Here is a 26,260-nt window from a genome sequence, read left to right on the forward strand (position 1 = left end):
AATGTACATAGTTTTTATTAGATTTTCGTGTTTTAATTTGAACTGTATCATTACAGTACATCTTTAGACTGTTGCAATTTTCTTAATTTTTTAAATATCACATTAAAGCTTCATTCAGAACCTCGCAATTAGTGGAATATAATAGTGACTCCAATTAGCGTAGAAGTTTGTTCCTTTAATTTCAATGTAAGTATTCAGAACGTCAAAATTAGTGGTAGACATTTTCAATTAGTAGAAAAAGTTACCAAACTTTTTACTTTTCCACTAATTATACTTCAAAATTTGCGAAAAATGTCATTTTGGCCGTTGATTATCTTCCGTCAAGAGAAATTGTGGTTAGAAATCAAAAGTTGATTGTTTTATAACCTAAATATTAGACTTTCTCTATGGATACAACTGACTAACGCAAGCTGTTGCTATGATATTCTATTAATTTTAATTGTGTTTTTTTTAGACATTGTGAATAATCGTAAACTAAGAAGTATAAAGTGTAATTGAAACCATTAATTTATTCCACTAATTGCGACGTTCTGAATGAAGCTTAACTAGCTTAAATTAAGTGGTGCCCAACAAAATGCAAAAACAATTAAATGAACATACACTTACTGTTCACCAGACGAAAAGGAGCCGTATGCTGCGGTTTTATTTTTAATCTTAACTTTTTATATATTTTTTCTAATCTTTTAAAATGTCGCCGCAAGAGACTAGAATACAATGTGTTGCCCTCTGGTGCTCCAAGGTTGAGACCAATAGAGGCTAGTCTTCTATCTAGCCACTCATCCCTTTGACCTGGTTCTGGGAGTAATACAACTGTAAACACTACTACCAACGAGCATATAATAACCGAAGAATAGTTCTTTCTTGGATCACCCGAAAGAAACAGTGCCATTTCCTCACTTATTTACAAACAGAAGAGAACTCAGTTTGGCAGTGACTCATATGCAGATACCCAATCAGAAACAAGAGCTGAAATTAGAAAGAAAACTAACTCGTCAACCTTTATATCAAGGCAAAAAAAATATCCAAAAACAAAAAGAAAACCAGCGCCTATTATACTACAAGTTACAATAAATGATCATAAACACGCACAGAGAGAAATTTCATTGGATTAAAATATAAATACTACTGTCATCCAAACCAACAACATTCAAGACTATGGTAACCAGAAAAATACTTAGAAAACGATAATTCAGGAATAGAATTTCGCACATATTATCTACGCCAAAAGACAACGTCTTGCATGCCTTTGTACTACGTGGACTTCACAAAGATATAGGAAAATATCAAAGCAACCTTAAAAGACGACCTGAAAATACCAATCAATGAAGTTTATAAAATGAAAACTCTCCGCTTTATGGTTACCACAAAAAAGAACGTCTCGGTGAAATCACTAAATGAAAAAGCAAACGTTATCGAATACACTCAAGCATATTGGGAACGTCACAAGAACGAAAGAATAACAATTCAATACCGAAGATGTCAAGTTTGGGGACATACAACTAACAATTGTCGAAGAGCACCAAAATGTGTCAAATGTACTGAAAACATCTATAGTCTGTCCAACGAGAAGATCCTTGACAGTGATAGATGTGTCTGTCATTTTAATTTCAAATTAGTTTATTTTATTTTACAAAGAAATAAGTTGGTACAACTGGAACGCATAGCAGGAAATATTTAAAATTTGATTGACAAGATGACAAGTGATTACTTCAAAATATTGTGAAAAAAACTGTATAAAACTGAAAAAATGTAATCGAGTTATTTTATTTAATAAAACCGGTATGTGTTAATACAAAACAAACAAGAACAAGACACTACATACCAAAAAAAAATATAAATAGAACTATTTTTTACTTTAAGCTTTATGAAACTACCCGCATTTATGATTATATTTATCAATATAACTTATGTACAAATACAAATTTGTAATAATCCACAGGAATAAATAAAACAACATAGGTAAATAAAACAAACTATTTTATTAATAATAACACCTACCAAATTTTATACCTTAAAGGTTGATTAATTAACTTTAATCTTAATTTTTTTAAACCAGTACCTTTTGACATTATTTTTCTGCAGTACTAAAATCCATTATTTACCTATCGTGTGATATCGATATTTTACAGCTACTCCAGTTTTTAGTATGTGTTTAGTTTGATCCTTCTACCATATACAAGATGCACTTATCTACGACGAAATGGTATACAAACTTTATCGATAGCAACTTCATTGGTGTATAAGACTTTCTGCCCTGGCAGCGAGTATTAACCATAAACTGTGCTCTGGGTCTACAGTTAATTTTCACTCGATTTTTCCTCCACTTGACTTCAAAAGACACAAAACACACGTAATAATACGAATCAAAATGCATCATATTCCAAAACGCAGGGTATTTAACAAAAGTTGACACAAAATTATAACCTATAATTTGGCAAGACTTTGACAAGCGTCAAAAATGACAAAAATCTAAAGGCGAGTTCATACGCATCGGCGTCCGTTTATCGTTCATCGTTCCGTCAAACTAATAAAATTGAAATACGATCTGTCATTTTTTAAATAAACCAATAAAACTGGTTAAAAACAACAAGACACAACGCATGACGGATTTATATTTAAACCCATCCATAGATAACTTAAAAATTATTAGAAACTTTTTTTAATAAAATAAATAGATTGGTATGGGACGTCATCTGCTTTTCTTCTGTCATCGTCTGTCGAAATCTTACCTGAGAAAAAAAAAACAGAGTATACAGCTATAACTGCACAAAACTTATAGAGCAATAAGCTAAATTTACAAACTGTCGTGGAGACGATATAGCAGCCAACCCAGAATGCGCAGTATACATATATGGAAAAGCTACAAAGCCTAGAAAACAGAAAATCTACAACTCCAGAGCCCCAAAGACAAGACTTACCGCCCAGTAGGGTTCAGAACCGGTAAATCTCGGTACCAAAAGTACCGGGAATTGACTACTATTAAACGTACTTGAAATTATTAATACTCAGTTCTTTCGGCAGTTTTGGGACACGGTAACAATAATTAAAACATATTTTTGTTACCTGCGAAAGTCCACTGATACTTTCTAGCGGTCGAAATCCAACTCTTATAAATAAATAGCGATGCTATCTCTTACTGTTCTTACTTCTGAAGTTCTATTAAATTTCTTATAATGTATATTAGCAATTATTGAAGTTTAAATATTTTATTTTATTATTTAATATAATAATGTGGTAGATTTGCTTTCTTATGTTATAGATTTTTATTTTTTTTATTATATTATAGATGAAATGGTGTTCGCAGCAGGGTTCGCAGTCATCTGTATTGTCTATATACTACGATAATTTCGAATTTTTGTATTTTAAGAGAAACTGTATATATTTTATATTATTGTGTATTGTGTATTAATGCACATCTTGTCCATGCATAAATCTTGTCCATATAGACAGACTATTATGATGTGTAGTGTTACCCATACCTGTTGTGTAGTTGTTACCCATACTATCGGGATAAGCTATTTAATCACTTCTGACACAAGAACCTTTTAGCTGAAAATAATCTTGATAAAGATGCAAATACAGGTCGAAACGTCCGCAGTTTTTTAAATAAAAGGTTGCTTATTTCCTGGTCCTAAACCCGTCAACGCTATTTGATTTAATATAATGTTGCTAAATATATTAGTATTAGTTATATTTTTTGTTAGGTTTTTTACGCATTTGCATTTTTAATTGAAAATTTAATTTCTTTTTTCAAATCTAGTTTAATCGTAATAAATGTTAACTTTCTCATGATTGATTACTCAATAATTTGATATTATTTAAAATTCAATTTTAACGCTTTTCCTTTTGAATATCATCCATTGCTTGGTGATTGACGAACTGCACTATGATTGAACAAAAATTTGCTGGTAGCGAAACTACCGACAAAACAGGGAAATTCTAGTTCCTTACGACTCTTAATTTACGTCTCAAACATATTGGTCCTTCAAAAAGATACATACGAGAGCGCTGAAGTCACAATTACTAAATCCCGTCTAAGATAGGCTGGTCACGGATGCAGGATGCAAGAAAATATACTACGCCTACCGAACTCTCTTCTTTACGGTGAGCTTGTAGACGGTAAGAGGAAACCGAGTGGACAATTCAAAAGGTACAAGGATATTTTTCATGAAAACTTTGAGGCGATAAACATGCAGAACCAGTGGGAGGAAGCAGCGCACAATAAATGGAAAAGAATAGTAAACTCTGTAACATCAACCAAAAAACTAAAGAAGCAACAATGTAATGAAATTTTTGAATGTCCGAAGTGCGGCAGAGAGATAACATTACGTATCGGGCTTTTCAGTCACAGAAAAGCTCATGAAAGAGAAGCCTTGCGTATCCATCTTCTGATGTGTGTCAAATATTTGTCAGTGACTAATGGCAGTAGAAGTAGTAGTAGTATTAGTGAAAAATTCATCACCGGTCACCAGTATCCAATATCAGTTGGTGTCTTCTAATATAAATAAAACAAGCATTGGAAATAAAATAATTAATAGTTTATTAACATTAAAAATAAATTAAAGCTAACCCAAATGTACTGTAACATTTCGGCCAAACAAATAGACTGCTATCACTCCTTAAATGTCTAAGTGACTGATATATAAAATTTAATAGATTTCCAAAATAACCTAGCTCGCCTAAATAATCTAGTTAAAAATAAATAAATCATTTGGACACACAGTGAGAACCATATAAAATCACTAATTATTATACCCAGTTTCTTCGACATACTTCGGATGCTATCACAATAATTTTATCTTTTTGATATTGATTCATATTTTTGATCATTTTTCCCATTTGCGTGAACATGTCTACGTTTTCCACTGCCCAGTCGATGGAAGAGTTCTTTTCCCCGAAGATGATAGTGGTAAAAGTGAGAGCATGTCTTGTTTCTTGATCTTTGGCGGCGGTTTGCAATTCGTCCAGATACTCTTTGTAGGTTAGTTCCAAGTTAACCTTAAATTTTTTCAGGGTGGACGTGAATTCTTCATAGTAAAATCTGAAACAATGTTGAGATAGTAACATTAAATTCATTAGGTTTTCAAAACGCTGATTAGTTTAGTTAAAGTATCTAAGATAATTTTACACTAAAGTAAAAAGTTGTATTTCATATCAATTAAACTTTTAGTTACGTAATCGAAGGCGCGATTTTTAAATTCATTGCCGTGCTGACCAACTGGAATTTAAATTTCGCGCTGGGGATTCAGGTGGTAGCTCTACTGTAAAAAATGTCAAGTTGCCGCATTTATTTACTTATTTCCTGACATTGTCATTCGTTTTGACACTTTAGTTTTGTATTACCAGAGAGAACAGTAATAACTAAAGTGAGAGGGCTTGTGGAATAAGGCATTTCGTAGACAAGTTTATTTTGTCACCGCGCATCCCATACGCACATAGCGTTTAGGCGGTCAAAAAAGGAAGTTTTCAACTTTGCAAGTTAAACATTTGACAGGATTAATTAGATTGTCAGTAACTTTTACTATTTCTTAGCTCTAGAAGGAAATAACGAAAATCTGTTGATAATCGGAGTAATAAATTGTTTTTGACTGAATGTACCTGTTCTTTTAGCTTGTGAGAAGAGAAGATTATTGTCATATGATTGTCATTATTGATTATTTGAGATTCCACGGTTATTCGGCATTTTTGTAATTTTTGTTTTGTGGTTGAGATCTAGACAAAACGTTTCCTTTAAAGGTAAGTTTTATCTCGGTAATTATTTTAAAATACCTAATAGTAATAGTGAGTGCACATAATATAGTCTAAAAGCTAGCAACGTTTTCGAGAAAGTATTTTAAGACGTCTGGCTCTTTGATATATCTTTTACTATGCTCTCTGGAACAGTATGCGGCCCGTCTGACTGCCGATATCCGTTGCGTTCACTACTGCGCATCGGAAGAAGATCCTATATTTTTTTTAATTTAGTCCTATAAATTCTAGTATTGAATATAAATCGAACATGTCTCCATAGCGCAGTGCATAGAGTTTCCGACTACGAACCGACGATTCAGAGTTCGAATCTGGGTCAGGGCAAAGACTTTTTTATTTTATTTTCGTATATATTCTGATAGTAAAGTATTAAATAATTCTGGTGATTCAAAAAAAAATTAATACTTTACTATTAGACTATAAACGAAAATAAAATAAAAAAGTTTTTGTCCTGACCCGGATTCGAACTCTGACTCCTCGGTTTGTGGTCTGAAACTCTACGCATTGAGTTATGGAGACTCGGTCGGTTTATATTCAATACTAGAATTTAAATGACTAATAAAATATAGGATCTTCTTTCAATGCGCAGTAGGGAACGCAACGTTTACCGGCAGTCAGACGGGCCGCATGCTGTTGTAGAGAGCATAGTAAAAGACATATCAAAGAGCCAGACGTCTTAAAATACTTGTTTTTCCGATATTGCTAGCTCTCGTACTAATAGTCGTACATTGCTAATTTACATAGGTAAGCATAACCTATGGGATAAATCCGATTGTAAAAGTAAAACACCACATTCTTATTCTTTTCTGATACCTATGGAACGTCTAGGTATTATACCTGGTATTATTACCAATTACCAGTAATACAAATTATTTTTTTCAACTGATAGGTTCTTGGTATAGAATAAAGACTATCAAAAACATTGAATACCTACGGGATACCTATACTGATACTCTGTGCGAGCTCCCAACCGTGCTTCCCTCTTTACTCCCAACCAAGTTAGATAAAAAAGATATTGAAGATTGCAGCCTTGAGTTGGAGTATGGCAAGGAGTATGGGCTCCACTACGACATGTACAGAAACGGATTACCTAAACTGGTAAGCATGTAAAATTCAACCTTAATGAAAAATTGAACTTATTTATTTTTAGTTCAAGAAAAGGCATGACAATCCACAACCCACCAAAGACCTGGTAAATGAATTCTGCAAAAACTGAAAACCAAACTAAGTTAAATAAATTATGTTCCTACACAGTATTTTATTTATAGGTTTTAAAGTCTAATAATATATTTTCGTTGTCAACAAAATAATCTACTAATAAAAATTCTACGAAGATTTCTTATTATAAACTTGAAAGATTAAGATTCGGTTCAAATACACAAATTTTAAATTTTTGGCGCCAGTATATAGGTATGAATGCAACCTACTATATCGATAATGCGTTCATAGTTAGGGTTAGACGCCAAAGGCCGCTCAACTAACACAGTCTTCAAAAATTAACGTTGATCGGTCTCTATCACTTTATTTATTAGTGTTCTCTCTGTGTATTACGAGTTTTTGGTTTAAATAAATAGTGTTGTGATACTTTAAGTTTGAAAAAGTTTACTAGCAAACCTTGCAGTCGAACATTGTTCTTTTTAGAACCTCATTTAGTGCGAAGTGGTAGAGGATAGCTTAACAGTGTACAAGATATCCGTAAACACTCATCGCAACTTTATTGGAATATTTTGAACGGTAAAGCGGCAGTAATGATCCTTTATGTCTCTTAAGTGCTATTAAGAAGGTGATTTTTTTTATATAAATACTAACTGTTTATATATTTATAATTAATTTATCTTTGTTTCCTAAAATATTTTGATTAAAAGAAAATATATAAAAGTGGGCAGCAATGTGCCGGTCAAGCTAATCACGTGACTAAAAGTTTATTTGAATTGTAGATATGATAAAAGCTACAAAGATGCGGTTTCCACAGCACTGTGCTACTTTTCATGAAACTAATGTTGTTACACACATGTGTGACCTCTTAGTTCCAGAAATACAGGACGAAATTGAAAATGTTGCATTTATTGACCCCCTTTTTATCTCGGTTATCTTATAACTTATCCAAATGGTAAACATTGTGTCCCATAGTGTTTTTCACGTAGAATTCAGTGGCGTAACTATATTTTTTTTTCGAGCTTTCATTATTGAAATATAACCCAAACTTCTATGTTTTTTTTTTTTGAATGGGATACCCTTATATTATATTTTTATACAGGGTGAGTTATCTACGATGTTCTCTATGTGTATCTCGAAAACTACTGGAGATAGAGAGTCAGTAAAATGAGGAAAGAATTGCAGTTTTGTGGGGTCATAAATATGCGCCTTTCAGATTTTTGAAAAAGTTCATGGCTTACTAGATATTTCGAAAAAAACAAATTTCGGCTATTTTAAAAATTGTCCCTAAATCTATTATAAGCTCTTTTAGACAAAAAATTTTCAGATGAAAGTTGTAGATAATCACATCCGCAAGTGTCCTGCGTTTTTTTCTAAAGCCTGTCATTTTTGACATATGACACAAACATATGTTTTTTTAAATGGAAACCATAGTTGGCCACGACTTCATAAAAAGCGCCATTTTTTAAGCTTTTCAGCGATATAAGGTATAATATGTTTTCTTCGAAAAATTACTGAGTTATAGCCAATTCTTGTCATTTTTAAACAATTTCACTTAGTTAGCCATGGAAAAAAGTTTATTCATCTTTGTTCCCATAAATGTGAAGCTGTCACATCCAAACTTTGCAAATTAAAATAAACAAAAATTGTAAATATGAATTTTTCAAATGAAGAAAAGCGTGTAGGAATATTGGTTCAACTTTTCTTGACCATACATTTTCGAGGATACGTTGACCGGTGAATGTTACGTTTTTTAGAGAACGGTTTTCAAGACATGTTAGAAAAGTTAAATTTAGTTATAGCCAATTCTTATCTTTCTTGACTAATTTCACTTAGATTGCATGGTATTCTTATTCTGTTATGACTTATAACTTATAAAAAGTCAGAATATATTACTAAACGGTTCTTTACAATTTACATTACACAAACTAAAACTTAAAAAATTAATATCACTACATACACTTTAAGTTATTTTAGAAAATGTTCAAAAAATCCGCCATTGTTTTAAGTTGCATCTTTTTAAAACTGAATTACTACCTATTCTCACAGAAGGACCGGTCGACTTAATTAAACTTTTCTCGTACCACCATTTCAAGTGCCTCTCTTAATTCATAAGTTCTTTTGTAAACCTTATTGTTAACTATACCGCATAAAAAAATCTAAAATGGATAGGTTAGGTGATCAAGGAGGCCCATGCAATTTGTCCACCTCTTCTTATCCCTGCGTTTGTATAATTATGATATAAATAATTTTTAACATTTCTTTCATTATGGGGGTGGTGTGTCATAATGAAAGTTATGTTGGAACCACTCTATTGATGTGCGAGATCTACACGCTTTTCTTCATTTGAAAAATTCATATTTACAATTTTTGTTTATTTTAATTTAACAAGTTGGGATGTGAGAGCTTCACATTTCTGAGAGCAACGGCGATTGAACTTGTTTCCACGGCTAACTAAGTGAAATTGTTTAAAAATGATAAAAATTGGCTAAGTAATTATAAATAATAATAATAATAAACTCAGTAATTTTTCGAAGAAAAGATATTATAGTTTATATCTCTAAAAAGCTTAAAAAATGGCGCTTTTTATGAAGTCATGGTTTCCATTTAAAAAAACATATGTTTGTGTCATATGTCAAACATGACAGGCTTTAGAATAAAATGGGAGACACAGTCTCATTAAGGATGTGATTATCTACAACTTTTATCTGAAAACTTTTTGTCTAAAATAGCTTATAATGGAATTAGGGACAATTTTTAAAATAGCCGAAATTTGTTTTTTTCAAAATATCTAGTAAGCCGTGAACTTTTTCAAAAATCTGAAAGGTGCATATTTATGACCCCACAAAACTGCAATTCTTTCCCCATTTAACCGACTCTCTATCTCCAGTAGTTTCCGAGATACGCATAGATAACATCGTAGGAAAATAAAATTTAAGTTAGGTGAGTCCTATTTCTGATTTTAGCTATTAGTAGCCGTGGTTTGCTGGATACATACCACCATGATCTTAGGATTATGTAAAGTGATCTGAAAGAAAGTCAAAAATGCAATAATACACAGGGTGTTCCATTTAAAAAATCATCCCGATCTACTCATATTTTTTGAGCAACCCTGTAGAAGTTAAAATATTTTCCTGAAATACATCCTAGTATATACTTTAGACTTGCACATAAACAAAATTCTCAAGTTTTTTATTCCAGGAGCTACGCTCTATTGCCGGACCCTGTATAAGCCGTCGCGTCGGTTTAAAATAGGTAATCAAAACAATCGAGTAATTTAATCGCCGCTCAACATTAAATTTTGGTTATTGGCACGGGGCACCGTCCCCCTGGCTTAGGGACTTAATAAATAGCAATCTAAAGTAGGAGCTAAAATGGTAGAGCCCTTTTGAAAATAGAAAGACGCTCGTAAATTTAAGATATCATCATCAAACTTGCCTTAATAGATCATCGAAGTAATCCTGTACAACATCGTTTCGCACGCTCGAAAGTAAAAAGAACACCAAGTCGGTAGCAAACGATTTGTATCCCGTAACTTGAAAGTCTACAATCTTGATCAATGGTTCTTTTCCAGCCACCGGCTTCACCATTATGTTATTCACCCAGAAATCGCTATGACCAATCGTAGCCCAGGGCTCCTTACCAGGCTTATTACCGAATATCGGTGGTTCGTTTGCTCTGCTTATTAATGGCCCAAACTTTGTAATATAAGGCGCTAATTCTGGCATGTCTTTAAATGTATCGAAGAAAACTTGATCTGGTCCTTTGCCATCTGGAAAATTAGGCCGACCCGGTGGACCACCATTGGGAGGTGGTCCTGGAGGTCCACCATGAGGTCCTTGTGGAGGTGGAGGGCCATGCAGAGGTGGATGTCCACCAGGAGGTGGAAGACCGGCAGGAGGTGGAAGATCACCGGGAGGTTTAGGACCTCTAGGAGGTCCATCATGTGGGCCGCCAGGTGGTTTAGGGTGAGTGCTATCGAGAAATTCTTTAACGTGTTTGAATTGTTCTGGATTCTTGAATTTCAGTGCGAGGGGTATCACATGGAATAGCGCCAAGCTTTTTAAAATTGCTCTAGTGGTTACCAAGTCAAATCCAATATATCTGTCTTCATTTCGGTAACCTATAAATAAAGAAATTAATTAATATATCTTATTGTCTTGTCTTCCTTGCATAACATTTAATTGTTTCAGGAGTAGAGCAAAGAGTTTTAAAAAAAGTAAAATAGGAAAGTTATTTCTGATTGAAGAGCATCGTTAACCCATCACCACACTTATTCAGTTATAAAACTTAAAAGACTTAACCTCCATTATGTCAAAATAAAAAATTGTGTGTGCACTATGTGCGCATATTTGAAGTGAAACTTCTTACTAACACCTATTAAATTGAAGGATATATATTTTTTATGAATGCTTTTCATAAACTTTAGAAAAATAGAGTTAATATAAAACTGTATACTATTCTAGCTTTATAAATTTATAATGTGTTTTTTTTTAATTTTTATTAAAAAAAGGATAATTCTATCAACAGGCAGGATAGCCCTGGCAGCTATGGCAATTAAACCAGAATACTACTACATCTACATCTCTGACTACTACTAACCAACAATTTGTTTTGTGTAGTCTATGGTCTGTTTTTGTTTAAATGTTTTGCTCATTATTCATGTTGGGAATTTATTTTTAAATTACTGATAATCGTTAGGCAACAGTAAACTCATAGAATATGTATTCCTTTTGCATAATCAAAATTATCACTCTAAATTTTACATAACCAAATTGTCACTCTAAATCTCTGTCTTTTTAAGACAGATGTCACTTGTCTTGTCATTATTCAATTAATTATTCCAATTCTCAGGATGTTGTTAACAAATGTTTCGTCTTAAAATAAAATTTTAATCAATCACAATTATTGTTTTTCTCCATCTTTTACCGGATTTATAATAAAGAAATTACAATTCAGTTACAAACAATTTATTATTTATAGTGATTTACAGTAATTTTATTAAATTATACGAATATTCTTGTTGATTATTGGTTTGAAATAAATATGACAGTGTCCTCCATTGAAAATGCGAGTTACTAACTCTAAATTCTAATTCTGAGCTGTCTAATGAGCTAGATGTTTTACTTAGACCGTTATTCAGAAGCTACAAACCTATCGATGAAAATATGCATGAAAATTTACTTCCTAGCACACAACCAGACCATTGGTACACATCAAGGTTGGTACATTATCGAGTTTATTATAGTGATTTTCTTAGCCGCGTATGGCATAGATCGTTACCCAGTGTTGCCACAAGCTTATTTTTCATCGGGGTAGATTATCACGAGATAGCGGGGTTAAATTGTTTTAAAAAGGGGTACAATCAAGTTGCCTTACAAAGGGTTTTACAAGTTCCGTCACGGCCGTATCACGGCCGTGATTTAGAGGAAAGGGTGGTAATATGGAACCCTGCTGGTAATACGGGACCCCCCCTCATAAATAAGGATTTAGAAACGCTATCTATGATTTGTTCACCAAAACGTGATCATTACGTTCCGAAAAGCCCACAGGAAGGTTTCTACCGCCTAGTATTTAACTGTGGTCTATTAATTCGAGGTTATGCTGTGGCGTCAAAATCAAATGTTATTTGCCTCTGCTTTTCACAGCCATAAAGCGAGTTGTGGTGAATTTATTCGTTGATTTTGTTCATTAAATCTTGAAAGTGTTGCCTAATATCGAGTTTTGAAAGGTAAGCTTTTGTTTATTTAGATGTTCAAGAAAAAAAATGATTATTAGCATGTGCTTTTTTGGAATATGGAACCCCTTGGTTGCTGTTAATATGGAACCAGGGTCCACATTATATACAAGGGTTCCATATTATATGCACATTTATAATTGACCTGAGTGTATAAATTGGAATGGATTATTGCAGATTGCACTATGCCCCGAAGTTCACTATCCCCGAAAGCAAAGGGCAAAAGGAAAACATGGGACAAACAAGCAATGGCCGAAGCTGTGGAAATGGTGCGTTCCAAGAAAATGGACCTGAAAAAGGCTGTAAAATTGTATAAGGTGCCAAAAAGCACTTTGCAAAGACTAGTTTACGACACCGAATATTCACCCGAACAAGTTGTCGAAAAAAAGTTAAGTAGAAAACCCGTTTTTTCTACTGAAATTGAACAACAACTAGTCGAATACCTGCTGCTGATGGCAAGCAAATATTTTGGGCTTACCCGCAGAGACGTTAAAGTAATGGTCTATCAATTGGCTGTACGAAACGGAATAAAGCATCCGTTTGGGAATAAAGAAGAAGCAGGTCGTGCTTGCCTGGATCATTTTTTAAATCGTCATAAACAAAGATTGTCTATCCGAGCACCAACTCGTATGCTCGGGCGAACAGTTTCAATAGAGAATCTGTAGCTAAATTCTTTGATATCTTCGAGATGGAATACGAAAAGAGAAAATATACGGCTGACCGCGTTTTTAACGTTGACGAAACGGGATTGTCTATAGTTCAGACCAAAATACCTAAGGTAGTTGGGTCAAAAGGGAAACGGCAGATCGGTGCGCTGACGGCTGCTGAGAGGGGATCACTAGTGACCACCATTTGTGCTATGAGTGCTTCCGGCATATTTGTTCCCCCTATGCTGATTTTCCCAAGGAAAAATATGTACTGAAACTCTGATGAGAGGCGCACTTCTCGGAAGTATTGGAAAATGTCATCCATCTGGTTGGGTGCAAAGCAATTTATTCACTGATTGGTTTAGGCATTTCAGAAAATATATGAAACCAACAATAGATGACCCTCTTCTACTTATCCTGGACGGACATTATAGTGATACAAGAAACATGGAAATAATAGAACTAGCTAGAGCAAACTACATAACCATAGTATCTTCACCTTCCTCCGCACTTCACCCACAAGCTGCAACCCTTAGATAAGACTTTCATGGGAGCTCTAAAAACCCACTATAGTGAAGAGATTCGTATATGGTTGCGTCAAAATGAACGTCCTTTGGGTCCTTATGATATTGCCGAACTTTTTGGGAAGGCATATTTAAAGTGTCAAACTGCAAGTATTGCTATTAATGGTTTTTTAAAAACTGGGTTATTTCCTTGCAATAGAGGAATTTTTACGGATAATGATTTTATAGCAGCTGAGCATGAAGCCGTGATGGCTGAAAGTACTACAGCTCAATCCTATCATACTAGAGCAAGTCCGCCAACAAATACACATCTATGCCCTTTCAATATCAGTGAAACTGATCTGGCAGAAGCAGGTTGCAGCTCAGCGCAACCCTCGATAACCACTAGTAACTCCTTTGTTTCCCCTGTGGTTATTGGGCCGGTACCAAAGCCAAAAAGAAAAATGTCGAATAGAGGACGAAAGGCCACTTCAGCTGCAGTAATTATAAACTCTCCATATAATACAGATTTGGAGAATTCGCTGTCGTCGAAACCAGGTAGCACAAAAAACATTTCGAGTCTTCAGTTTCGCGGGTTCAGCACGGATATTGTAAAGACTAGCGGTAAGCGATCAACTTTAAAACAATCTGAGAAAACGTCGCTTAGCCTCAAAATTAGTTCAAGGATAATTCAAAGAAAAAGAAAGATTTCGTAATCCTCTGATTCAGATAAATCGGTTCACGATGGCACAGTTACTTCAAGTGATATGGAAAGCTCAATTGATAACATATCTTCCAGGACAGATGATGATGCTGAGTGCATGTTCTGCTCACAACGATTTTTGGACAGGAAAGGAGAAAAATGGATCCAGTGCCTTATGTGTCAATTATGGGTACATGTTATGTGTTCTTGTTGTGAAAAAGCCGACTGGGTCAGTGATTTTCGTCAATAAGTGTCGATAAGTCAATAAGTTTCATTTATTTGAATTATTTTTTGTTAGTTTTGCATTTATTGAATATAGTGAATAAATATCGCTAAAATTTTAAATATATCTGGTTTATTATAGGGGGTTCCATATTATCAGCTACTTTTTACAGTTAGATAATTTGTACTATTTTATATTATTAGTTAATTATGCAAAAACTTTAAGCATTATAAATTCCAAAAACAAATAATAATTCTAAATATATTAGGCATACATGAGCGATATGTTTGAAAAATAATTGATGATAAATTTTTAAGTTATCGAATATAAACAAACAAGGATTCCATATTACCACCCTTTCCTCTAATGCCCTGCGTTACGGCCTTGAATTTTTACTCCCAACGCGCGTAAAGAGTAAAGAAGTTTCACTTCAAAAGAGTAGAAAAATGCATATGCATGCATATCAAGAGTGATTTTTTTTCTCAAAGGAAAAAGTCGCATAATCATTAAGTCGATGAATAACCAAAAACATGCAAAAACATGCTTTTGCAAAACGAAAGGCCATTTAAAGTAAGACTGTTTCAAGTATAAAGCTTTAAGAAATAGCAAAGAATGTCACTGGGGAAAACAATGAAAATAATTCGTGCCTTATGGTTGAGAAAACGTGTTTAAGTTCAAGGGATATCAAGGGAACTCAAAAGATATCAATGAGGTGCTAAAATACAAGAAGCAGTAATTGGAAAAAGTTTTTGGTTAGGTTGTAACAAAAATATACTTTTGCAAAACGAAAAGTCATTTCAAGAAAGACTGTTTCAAATATAAAGCTTTAAGAAAAACCAAAGAATGTCACTGGGGAAAACAATGAAAACAATTCGATGACTAGGGAAAGGGAGGATAGAAAGGGAATCTTGATGAAAGCAGGTACGTTTGGTTGAAAAAGGGTAATATTCCATAGGTTCAAGAAGTCGGAGCAGGCGATATTAAGTGTTTTATCTGTAGCGTATGGAAAATGTTATATTTCAGTCACAGGCAGACTGCAACTTAATAAAGGTTAAAAAGTTGGCTAGTGCGGGATATAAAATTCAGTTTAACGATAATCAATTTAATACTTTCCTAAAGAGTCGACATTCATAGTCTATCAGATATTTCGGCAATAAATCCGGTTAGGTTAGGTTAGAGTTTTCCAAAAAGTCAAATCTGTAGTGATTTAACTGAAATATTTCCGGACTTATAAACATTTATAGAGGAAGAAGAAGTAATTATAACTGCAAATTATTTAAAATTTTTACCATTTGCAGCAAAATTATAATACACTGGCTAAACAACTGCCGGCGGTATTGTTAGTGTATATGTTACGGTTAAAGTCCGATGTCTGGTTAATGTCGACATTAACATGTTAATGTTTGGGTTAGGTTATGTTTTTGGTTGTTTTGTTGTGTGTTATTCTCGAGATTAACAGGGTAATGTCGACATTAACCGGACATCGGACCTTAACCGTAACATATACAAAAAATACTATCTGGAAATGCTTGTGGAAAATTGACTTAACTTGTTGACAGCGGTGTGAACTTAAACTAGTATTTATCTATCTTGTTTTATCCAAGGCTGATTTCTCCGATCTTGATTTATCCGATTATATTGTATCTATATTAAATAATTGATTTTTAAAATAGTACCTAGCCTAGATGTGTTTTATTGTCATTGCTTACAACAATGATATCACACAAATATACAAACTTACCCAGAGGAATCAAATTCTCTAGTACGATTAACGCCTCTCTATCAGCATCACCGTTTATAGAATCCAAACTCAACCGAGATCCGTAATATTTAGGAAACAGTTCCGATGCATCCACTCCATTTTCACTGGCAAATTTAGTCAATATTGGAATTAAATCCGAATAGAATTTTATTTCGTTTTTCATCGACTGAATGTTCATATGCAATGCGAAGTTATTTGACCCAAGAGGTACTCGTTTAGCCACTGTACTAACCGTTTTCTTTTTCCCATCTCGCTCCACATCGATGTCTACTCTTAAAACGAGACTGAGAAAGTTTTCACCCGGAGCGGTGAGCCTAGTGTATTCGGCGTTCTTAATAATGCCATCTAATTTCACTACCTTATCCAAGTTTTTAATTGAATAGTCAATAGGAGGCATTCTGATGATGCAAGTAGGCCATATAACTGAAATTAAATATGACAGTATTAATAGAAATATGATAGAGGTGGGCAAAAATTGAACGAGTCGTTCATTTGAACGGGTATTAAAAATGGGTCGTGAGATTTGATTCACCGCGATTCAGCTTATTTGTTTATTTTCTTGACCTATTTCGGTTTTTCTCGATCTAGTTTCGATTCTTTAAAGAGCCTTAAAACTACTCGTGTAATTACTGAGAAGGGCGTGGGGATATCTTTTGACGTTTTCTGTTGTCTTGTTCAATTTCGTTTCGTTTCGAGCTGTTTCCAACTTGGCGGTATCTGTAGCCGAGGCAAAGGACTTTTTTTCATAAATCTCAATGAAATAAGTAACCTAGGCGTTTCTAAAATATCTGTTGTTATGATGATATTTCGTTACTTACCTACATCTCGTTTTATGTCGATATATATTCCACAATATTAATTATTGAACACGCGTTTGAAATATATAAAGTAGATAATTAAAAACAAAACTTTTCACTTAATCTGCAGGAATATAATTACATATTTTTATTATTTAATTTTATTATAATGAATTAGTATATAAAATTGTATATGTTATATATTAATATAACAGTATAACAGTAGTATTGCATGATGAGTAATACGGGCAACATCATTAATATATCTAACCGATTGGGAAAATTATTGATTGACCCGATGTCAATAAAAGTATGGTCCACGGACATTTTTAAAAAGCAGTGTTCTCTTATTGTTTTAAGAGAAAATTGTAAAAGATACTTTTGTATACAGGGTTGTTCACCACATACGACACGGAGTATTGTAGCTAAACGATTAGATTTTTACAAATTGTAAATTTTGACATACAATTTAAAAATATTTTCAAAAGATATCCCAAATAGGTTGTATATTTTTATATGGAACACCCTGTATATTATCCTATTTTTAGATTCTACGATTGAAATAAAGGTAAATTTGATTAAGGTTTATCACACTTAAACCTTACCGATTTTGAAATATTTTCAATTTTAAAGCTTCATTTCTCCAAGGGTATCAAAGTTTTCAATACTAAATATTTACTGAAGTTTATTTATTGATTAGATATTGTGTTGCAATAATAAAAATTATACTACCTTATGTAGAATGAGTAAGAGGAGGGGGGATTAATCACTGCGACCTTAAAGATCTATTGTGCCCCCCTTCCTTGAGTCATCACACAGTCTATAACCCATCATACCCCTGTTGTAGAGGGGACAGGGCATCCTCCTCTGACAACAGTTCTTCCTCCGAGGGTACACACCCTTCCACGGTTAGAGTTTAGCCCTCCGGCCAACGAACCCGTGAGGTGGAGATTGGAGGATCTATCTCCATTTTCTCCACCTCTTTAACTTGGTCTCTCCTTAGACCTGATACCGGTGTTGTCCCGTATATATAATAGAGGATATGTTCCTCTTTCTCTATTGCCTCCTTGGATTTGAGGTGAATTCCTAAATTGAGGTGGATTCCTTGGATTTGAGGTCAATTCCTAAATTGAGGTGGAGAAAATGGAGACAGATCCTCCAGTCTCCACCTCACGGGTGGAAATCGCACCTAAGCTTAAAAAATGGCAAGGGCCGGGACTGGTTGCAGTGAAGGGAGAAAACATCCCTTATGGGGCGGCCATCAGGGTCTTTCTGCCGAGGAGCAAGGGGAAAGACACCACCTACCTGCTGCGCCAGGGTCAGAACTTCAATGTAAGGAAATCGAGTTGGCGATTCATCAACTCGAGGGAGGAGGGTCATGGTCAGGCCTTCACAACCTTGTGAGGACCTGACCATGACCTTCCTCCCTCCAATACCCGTTCGAAGTTCTGACCCTGGATAAGGCTCAGCAGGTAGGTGGTGTCTTTCCCCTTGCTCCTCGGCAAAAAGACCTTGATGGGCGCCCCTTAAGGGATGTTTTCTTCCTTCACTGCAACCAGTCCCGGCCCTTGCCATTTTTTAAGCTTAGGTGCGATTTTCACCAACCAATTTGGCCGATTCTTGATACACAATCTATGAGGATCATGTCCATCCGAAAGTGTATCCCCGCAAAACGCAGCTGACCCACATTTCGTAGATCGTTGTGTTGCGTTCCGATCGCCACTACTTCGTCCAGTATAGCCTCTTCTAGAGACGATTGCTGGTCGGTGGTCAGAGCAACCTCTGGGAAATCCTTTGGCAGCACCGCCATTTTCACTTGTCCAGCAATAGCGGCAAAGCTGGTGATACGTCCCTGCTTGCCTCCCGGTGTTGGACGGCTTTCCATCCTGGCTTTTTTCTCCCCTCCTGAAGAAGAGGTGAGAGGTTCTCGCTCCCTCTCTTGCCCTTTGATGGAGATGAGTCAGGTTGTTTCTTGGTTTCTTTACTCTCCCCTTTTCGGAGGAGTGTTTTCGCTTTTGCTTCCTCTGGAGCAAGTTCTTCGTGGAGCAGTCGGAGGTATACTACCTTATACAGAATGTCCAAAAATTTAAATTAAATAATTACTAGCTCTAAACGGCAATAACTTGTTTAATTTAAATAGAACACCTTGTATATTTTACGTGAATTATATGCACAATCAAAAATATATCAAATTGTTTTATACCACTTTTTATCTATCTGTTCAAGTTTTCGTAAAAAAAATTCTTGTAATTTAGACCTCATTTATCACTATACTCATGGAATATTGACATTTTAGATTTTTTTAAAGCAACATATTGTACAGGTAGTAAAAATAATAATATTGCAAGCCCATTTGTTTACAAAAAGAAAACTATTTAAATCTTTGTAAAAGAGTATACCAATTAAATGTACTACCATTATTTCCGCCCAAAAATTAGTTAATTACGTAATTAATTGTTTTAATTAATAAATTATTCTAAATAAATGTGGATCTCGCTCAGAAATCAATATAATAATAAGTTATGAAAATGAACGACTCTGTTGTTATAAATAAGCATTCGTTAAAAAATGAAATAAAATTTATAAGCTGTTAATTTTTACCCTCGTTTTTACCACACTGTCTAATATACATAGAAAATTAAGTTTTTTAGTATTTTATGCAATTATTATAGTACGAGAGCTAGCAACGTCGGAAAAACAAGAATTTTAAGACGTCTGACTCTTTGATACATCTTTTACTATGCTCTCTAGAACAGCATGCGGCCCGTCTGGCTGCCGGTAAACGTTGCGTTCCCTACTGCGCATTGGAAGAAGATCCTATATTTTTATTAGTCGTTTAAATTCTAGTATTGAATATAAATCGAACATGTCTCCATAGCGCAGTGCGTAGAGTTTCCGAAAACGAACCGAAAATTCAGAGTTCAAATCCGGGTCAGTTCAAAGACTTTTTTATATTTATTTTCATTTATATTCTGATAGTAAATTATTAAATATTTGTTTTTTTAATTACCAGAATTATTTAATACTTTACTATCAGAATATAAACGAAAATAAAATAAAAAAGTCTTTGACCTGACCCGGATTTGAACTCTGAATCTTCGGTTCGTGGTCGGAAACTCTACGCACTGCGCTATGGAGACATGATCGATTTATATTCAATACTAGAATTTATAGGACTAAATTAATAAAAAAATATACGATCTTCTTCCGATGCGCAGTAGTAAACGCAACGGGTATCGGCAGCCAGACGGGCCGCATGCTGTTCCAGAGAGCATAATAAGAGATATATCAAAGAGCCAGACGTCTTAAAATACTTTCTCGAAAACGTTGCTAGCTCTTAGACTATTATTAATCAATGTAAACAGTCAATTAATGTAGTTTGAATACTGGGATCATATTAATTGGTTCTCTTTGACAAAAAATATTAAGTAACAGTTTTTTTTTATTTTTTTTAATGGAAGTTTAGTCAGTTTGAGTCTCTTAAAATATACTATATCGACAATATTAGTATCTGGTACTCTTTTTGAAAATTTGTTACATCTTTAAAAATAATCTAAAATGTCAATATTCCATGGGTATAGTGATAAATGAGGTCTAAATTATAAGGAAATACATTTTCTACGAAAACCTGAAAAAGACAATTAAATTGTGCATTTGAGTCTCTTAAAATATACAGGGTATTCGATTTAAATTAAACAAGTTATTGAAAGTTATTAAAAGCTAGTAATTATTTAATATAAATTTTTAGACACTCTGTATAAGGTAATATTTTATTTATTATTGCGCCACAATATCTGATCAATAAATAAACTTCAGTAAATATTTAGTATTAAAAACTTTGATAACCTTGATTGGACAAATGAAGCCTTAAAATTTTTATTGCAATTTCATAAAATTGAAAATATTTCATAAACGGTAAGGTTTAAGTGTGTGTAAAACTTGGAAAATAAGTTGGTTATAATAATGGTTTTATAATTCGGAAACTGTTTATTTATTTATCTAGCAATGCTAGAACACTCTATTAATTTGAAAGTCGATTAGAGAAAATAGTATGATTCATTGGCAAGCGATGTAAATATTTGTGATCAGGTAAAAATGTGATGTAAGAGGAGGCTTAGCTTGCTAGGTCAGTCAGTAGTAGACGGGACGGCCGACTGTAAAGTAGTGTTGTGTTGTGTTTTGTCACAGAGCTCACATTTGGAGGTTGCGAGTCTAATGACTAAGGTTAGGTATAAAGGATTAGGATATACTATACTATAGGATATATATAGTATTTGGATACGAGTCTTATTGACTATTTGGTTACGAGTCTTATTGACTATTTGGATACGAGTCTTATTGACTATTTGGTTACGAGTCTTATTGACTATTTGGATACGAGTCTTATTGACTGTTAGGATACGAGTCTTATTGACTATTAGGATACGAGTCTTATTGACTATTAGGATACGAGTCTTATTGACTATTAGGATACGAGTCTTATTGACTATTAGGATACGAGTCTTATTGACTATTAGGGATGCGAATCTGTTTAGCTGCAGATTTGCGTCCGGTGAAAGCCCCTATACTTATTTCAGGTGACACCAGCTAGTTGTTGAAGATTAACCAATAGATCCGAATAATATTTGAATTAGATGGAAGATATGGAATGGGATATGTTGAATAGAATACCAGTGGCTAGGGGGCGGAGTACTTCCGGGTGAGTTTTACTATTTAACTATCAATTTTATCCAGATCAGTAAATGTTTGTTTTGTTATTTTCATGTACAATGAGAGCCTGCTTGCTAATGACCAACTAAATGGATATTTGAGGTGAATTTGCATTGTGAGACCCGGTTGAGTAAGCCCCAGAAATAAGCGATTTTACATGTGATAAACTTTAATCAAATTTACATTTATTTCAACCGTAGAATCTAAAAATAGGATAATATACAGAGTGCTCCATTAAAAAAAATACAACTTTAACATTTTTTACTTATGTGGGGCATTCTGTACCTTGTAAAATATTTTTAAATAGTAGCTCTAATAGTCCTTTTACGAAACCAAAACTTACAATTTGTAAAAATCTAATCGTTTAGCTACAATACTCCGTATCGTATATGTTGACCAACTCTGTATAATATTAACATGGTTTGATATAAATCCATTCAAAAATAAAAAAATAATTAGAGGATTTTATAAATAGTTTAACACCGTGGATTATAATCTATAAAAGGTGGACGCCAGAACAGTTGTCACTGTTGCCCTGCAGTTTTACGATTTTAAGTTTCGGAAATATATTTGTTTACTATATTGTAATTAATATAATATTAGACAATGATTAAATCCAAATATTCTTCCGTAACTTTAGATGAATAGCCAATTTAGTCTACCATCAGTAACCGTTTTCTAAATGCACTGTTTTTGATTTTTTATATCAGTTTAATATTGTGGTATTATTTTACACTCCATTACAAACAAATTATTTTTATTCATACTCCATGTTTAGTTATTTTTCTGAAGCCGCCACAACGTTTGATCTTGATTGCTTCGCGAAATAGTACGATAAATATAAGCCCGTGTTATAAAAATTTTATGGACACTGATCGAAGGGTTTCCCGAAATAGACCGAGAGCGCCGTGATTGAAATGAAGAGTTAATAGTAATAAATAACATAATTATAACGAAGTTAACCAAAAAATATGAATGTATTGTTATTAAATATATTCATATTCTACTTTACAAACATCAATTACAATAAAAAAAAGTAAGGTCAATTAAACTTACCGACACAAATATACAAACGGGATGGATAAAAAGTAAATGTGACTAAAAATTCCTATATATTCATAAATGATATCCCCTTATCTCATCGACAAAAATTTACTATTATCTCATACTTTATCGGAGTGTTATTGTTTATGAAGTACTAATTATTACATTATTTAAACTAAAGTACATCTTAACATTACTACATAGCACATTCCTGAAATATTTTGCCATAAAGATCATTTAAAAATAATCCAATTTCGTGTATAAAATACAAAACACATTTACGAGTATGTATAGGTATTTTATTACACATATGAAATCTGCAACAAACTTTTAAGCCATAATATATTACTTAACAAAAATTATAGGATTACAAAAAATAACACTAAGATTATTTTTTAAATTAAAATAAAATGCCAACAAAATCTTAATTTACTATTAATACCTAATACCACTTTAAAAAACGATTACTATAACAAGTGGGTGGAGATAACTTTTCTGTTTCATCCTTGAACAGCTGATTGGCGAAAGTATGCAGGATGCTATTGGATTGACGTCATTGTGATATGTACAGAATTAGTAAAAACTCTTCATAGTAACTCTGTAATACGATCGTTATGTCCTAAGCATGGTTATATAGTGATTTAAAGATAGTTCGTAAAGTTTTCTGTAAAAATTTAAGAAAAACTTACGCAGCGCCTTGGTCTTAAATAAATCTGGATAGCCTGATATATTTGTTCCAACACAAGTGTTATGATTTTTTATGAGTACCTTGTTTATATAGTGTATTGTTATGATTAACAAATTATGGTTTATGTATTATGTCAGATTGTATTATTCATAATGCATGGTTTTTATGACAGAGGCGATAGAATGTTACGGGAGATAAGATTGGGAGTGAGGCGTCCGCAGCAGTCAGTCGGTACCGTGCGCTCGCACGAGACACATGTTTGTGTCGTAATCCTAAGTACTAAAATGTAATAAAGAAGTTATGAGGGAAATCCAGTGTTTTATTTGAAAATACAAGATCTATTGTTACACAAGTAAAGGCATACAAAAAGTAACCGATTAACTAATTAAAAAATAACGGAGGTTCGACGACTCTATGCTAAATTCAGTGGCGAATGGCAAATCTACACCGAGAAATTAACTGAGTATGATAAGGAGATAAGAAGGGCAAAGCGAGACAAATAGGAAGACACGATCATCAGGCCCACTCAGATATAGAATATATAAAGAAACTGCTAAGAAACATTGTATTGTCAAAAGGGGATAAATTTGATCCCAAGAGACATATCAGTAAAACATTCCAACGCATGGTGTTTCTGAAGAGAGTTTTGGGTATTTAACTTGAGTATAAGACTATCGTTATGTACTAAGTATGGTTATATAGGTAGTGATTTAAAGATATTTATGTAAAAACTTAAGAAAAGCTTACACAGCGCCTTGGTCATAAATAAATTTGGATAGCCTGATATACAGGGTTGTTCACCACATACGACACGGAGTATTGTAGCTAAACGATGAGATTTTTACAAATTGTAAGTTTGGGGTTCGTTGAAGGACTATTAGAGCTACAATTTAAAAATATTTTTACAAGATACAGAGTGTCCCAAATAAATAAAAAATATCAAAGTTGTATTTTTTTAAATGGAACACCCTGTATATTATTACATTTTTAGTTTCTACGATTAAAATAAAGGTAAATTTGATTAAAGTTTATTATACTTAAACCTTACCGTTTTTGAAATATTTTCAATTTTGTGAAATTGCAGTAAAAATTTTAAAGCTTCATTTCTCCAAGGGTATCAATGTTTTTCATACTAAATATTTAATGAAGTTTATTTATTGACCAGTTATTGTGTTGCAATAATAAAAATAATACTACCTTATACAGAGTGTCTAAAAATTTATTTTAAATAATTATTAGGATAATTAATAATATTAGCAATAACTTCTTTAATTTAAATGGAATGCCCTGTATATTTTAGGAGAATCAGATGCACAATTAAATTGTCTAACAAATTGTATTATACCATCTTTTACCTATCCCTTCAAGTTTTCGTAGAAAATGCATTTTCTTATAATTTAGACCTCATTTATCAATATATCTATGGAATATTGACATTTTAGATTGTTTTTAAAGCAACAAATGTACAAAATGTACAGACTAGTAATATTATCGTTTTAGCAAAACGATAATATTACTAAGCCCATTTGTATGCAAAAAAGAAAACCATTTAAATCTTTATAAAAGAATATACCATTAATTAAATATAACACCATTATTTCCGCCCATATACTAATTAATTACATACTTAATTGTGTTCGTTAATAAATTATTATAAATAAATGTGGATTTGAGTCAGAAATCAATATAATAATAAGTTATCAAATTAAAGTGTCTGTTGTTATAAATAAGCATTTATTAAAAAATGAAATATCATTTTTAAGGTGTTACTTTTTACCACACTGTCTAATGTCCATACAAAATTCAGTTTTTTAGTATTTGGAGCAATTATTATTAATCAACGCAAACAGTCAGTTAATGTAGTTTGAATACTGAAATCATATTAATTAATCCTCTTTAACAAATATTTAAACAGTTTTTTTTTATTTTTTAATGAAATAAACGAATTATATCGACAATATTAGTATCTGTACTCTTTAAAAATTTGGTACATCTTTAAAAATAATCTAAAATGTCAATAGTCCATGGGTATATTGATAAATAAGTTCTAAATTACAAGAAAATGCATTTTCTACGGAAACTTAAAGAGATAGGTAAAAAATGGTATAATATAATTTGATAGACAATTAAATTGTACATCTGATTCTCGTAAAATATACAGGGTGTTCCATTTAAATTAAACAAGTTATTGCCGTTTGAAGCTAATAATTATTTAAAATAAATTTTTAGACACTCTGTATAAGGTAGTATTATTTTTATTATTGCAACACAATAACTGATCAGTAAATAAACTTCAGTAAATATTTAGTATTAAAAACTTTCATACCCTTGGAGAAATGAAGCCTTAAAATTTTTACTGCAATTTCACAAAATTGAAAATATTTCAAAAACGGTAAGGTTTAAGTATAATAAACCTTAATCAAATTTACCTTTTATTTTAATCGTAGAAACTAAAAATGTAATAAATATATAGGGTGTTCCATTTAAAAAAATACAACTTTGATATTTTTTACTTATTTGGGACACTCTGTATCTTGTAAAAT

At 33.0% G+C, this 26,260-nt stretch overlaps 1 protein-coding gene across 1 annotated transcript; it reads right to left on the bottom strand.

Annotated features, from left to right (window-relative positions):
• Positions 1-4,516: 4,516 nt before the first annotated feature.
• LOC115890909 lies at positions 4,517-23,085 on the bottom strand. The gene is made up of 4 exons (XM_030911272.1): positions 23,042-23,085; positions 16,458-16,901; positions 10,342-11,026; positions 4,517-5,041 (listed from the first exon to the last, which is right to left on the bottom strand). The coding sequence occupies exons 2-4, from the start codon at positions 16,873-16,875 to the stop codon at positions 4,750-4,752; spliced, it is 1,395 nt and encodes a 464-aa protein (XP_030767132.1). The 5' UTR covers positions 16,876-16,901; positions 23,042-23,085; the 3' UTR covers positions 4,517-4,749.
• Between the last annotated feature and the right edge of the window lie 3,175 nt (positions 23,086-26,260).

Source organism: Sitophilus oryzae, unplaced genomic scaffold (genome assembly GCF_002938485.1).
Source record: "Sitophilus oryzae breed Bouriz unplaced genomic scaffold, Soryzae_2.0 scaffold_937_pilon_pilon, whole genome shotgun sequence".
NCBI classification, from domain to species: Eukaryota; Metazoa; Arthropoda; class Insecta; order Coleoptera; family Curculionidae; genus Sitophilus; species Sitophilus oryzae.

Bases quoted from the DNA above. Each gene is read 5' to 3' on its own strand.
- LOC115890909 (XM_030911272.1), bottom strand. From the start codon at position 16,875: ATGCCTCCTATTGACTATTCAATTAAAAACTTGGATAAGGTAGTGAAA. The intron at 11,027-16,457 runs GTAAGTTTGTAT...CTTTATTTATAG, and splicing joins AGAGAATTTGATTCCTCTGG to GTTACCGAAATGAAGACAGA. The intron at 5,042-10,341 runs GCAAGTTTGATG...ACATTGTTTCAG, and splicing joins TACTTCGATGATCTATTAAG to ATTTTACTATGAAGAATTCA.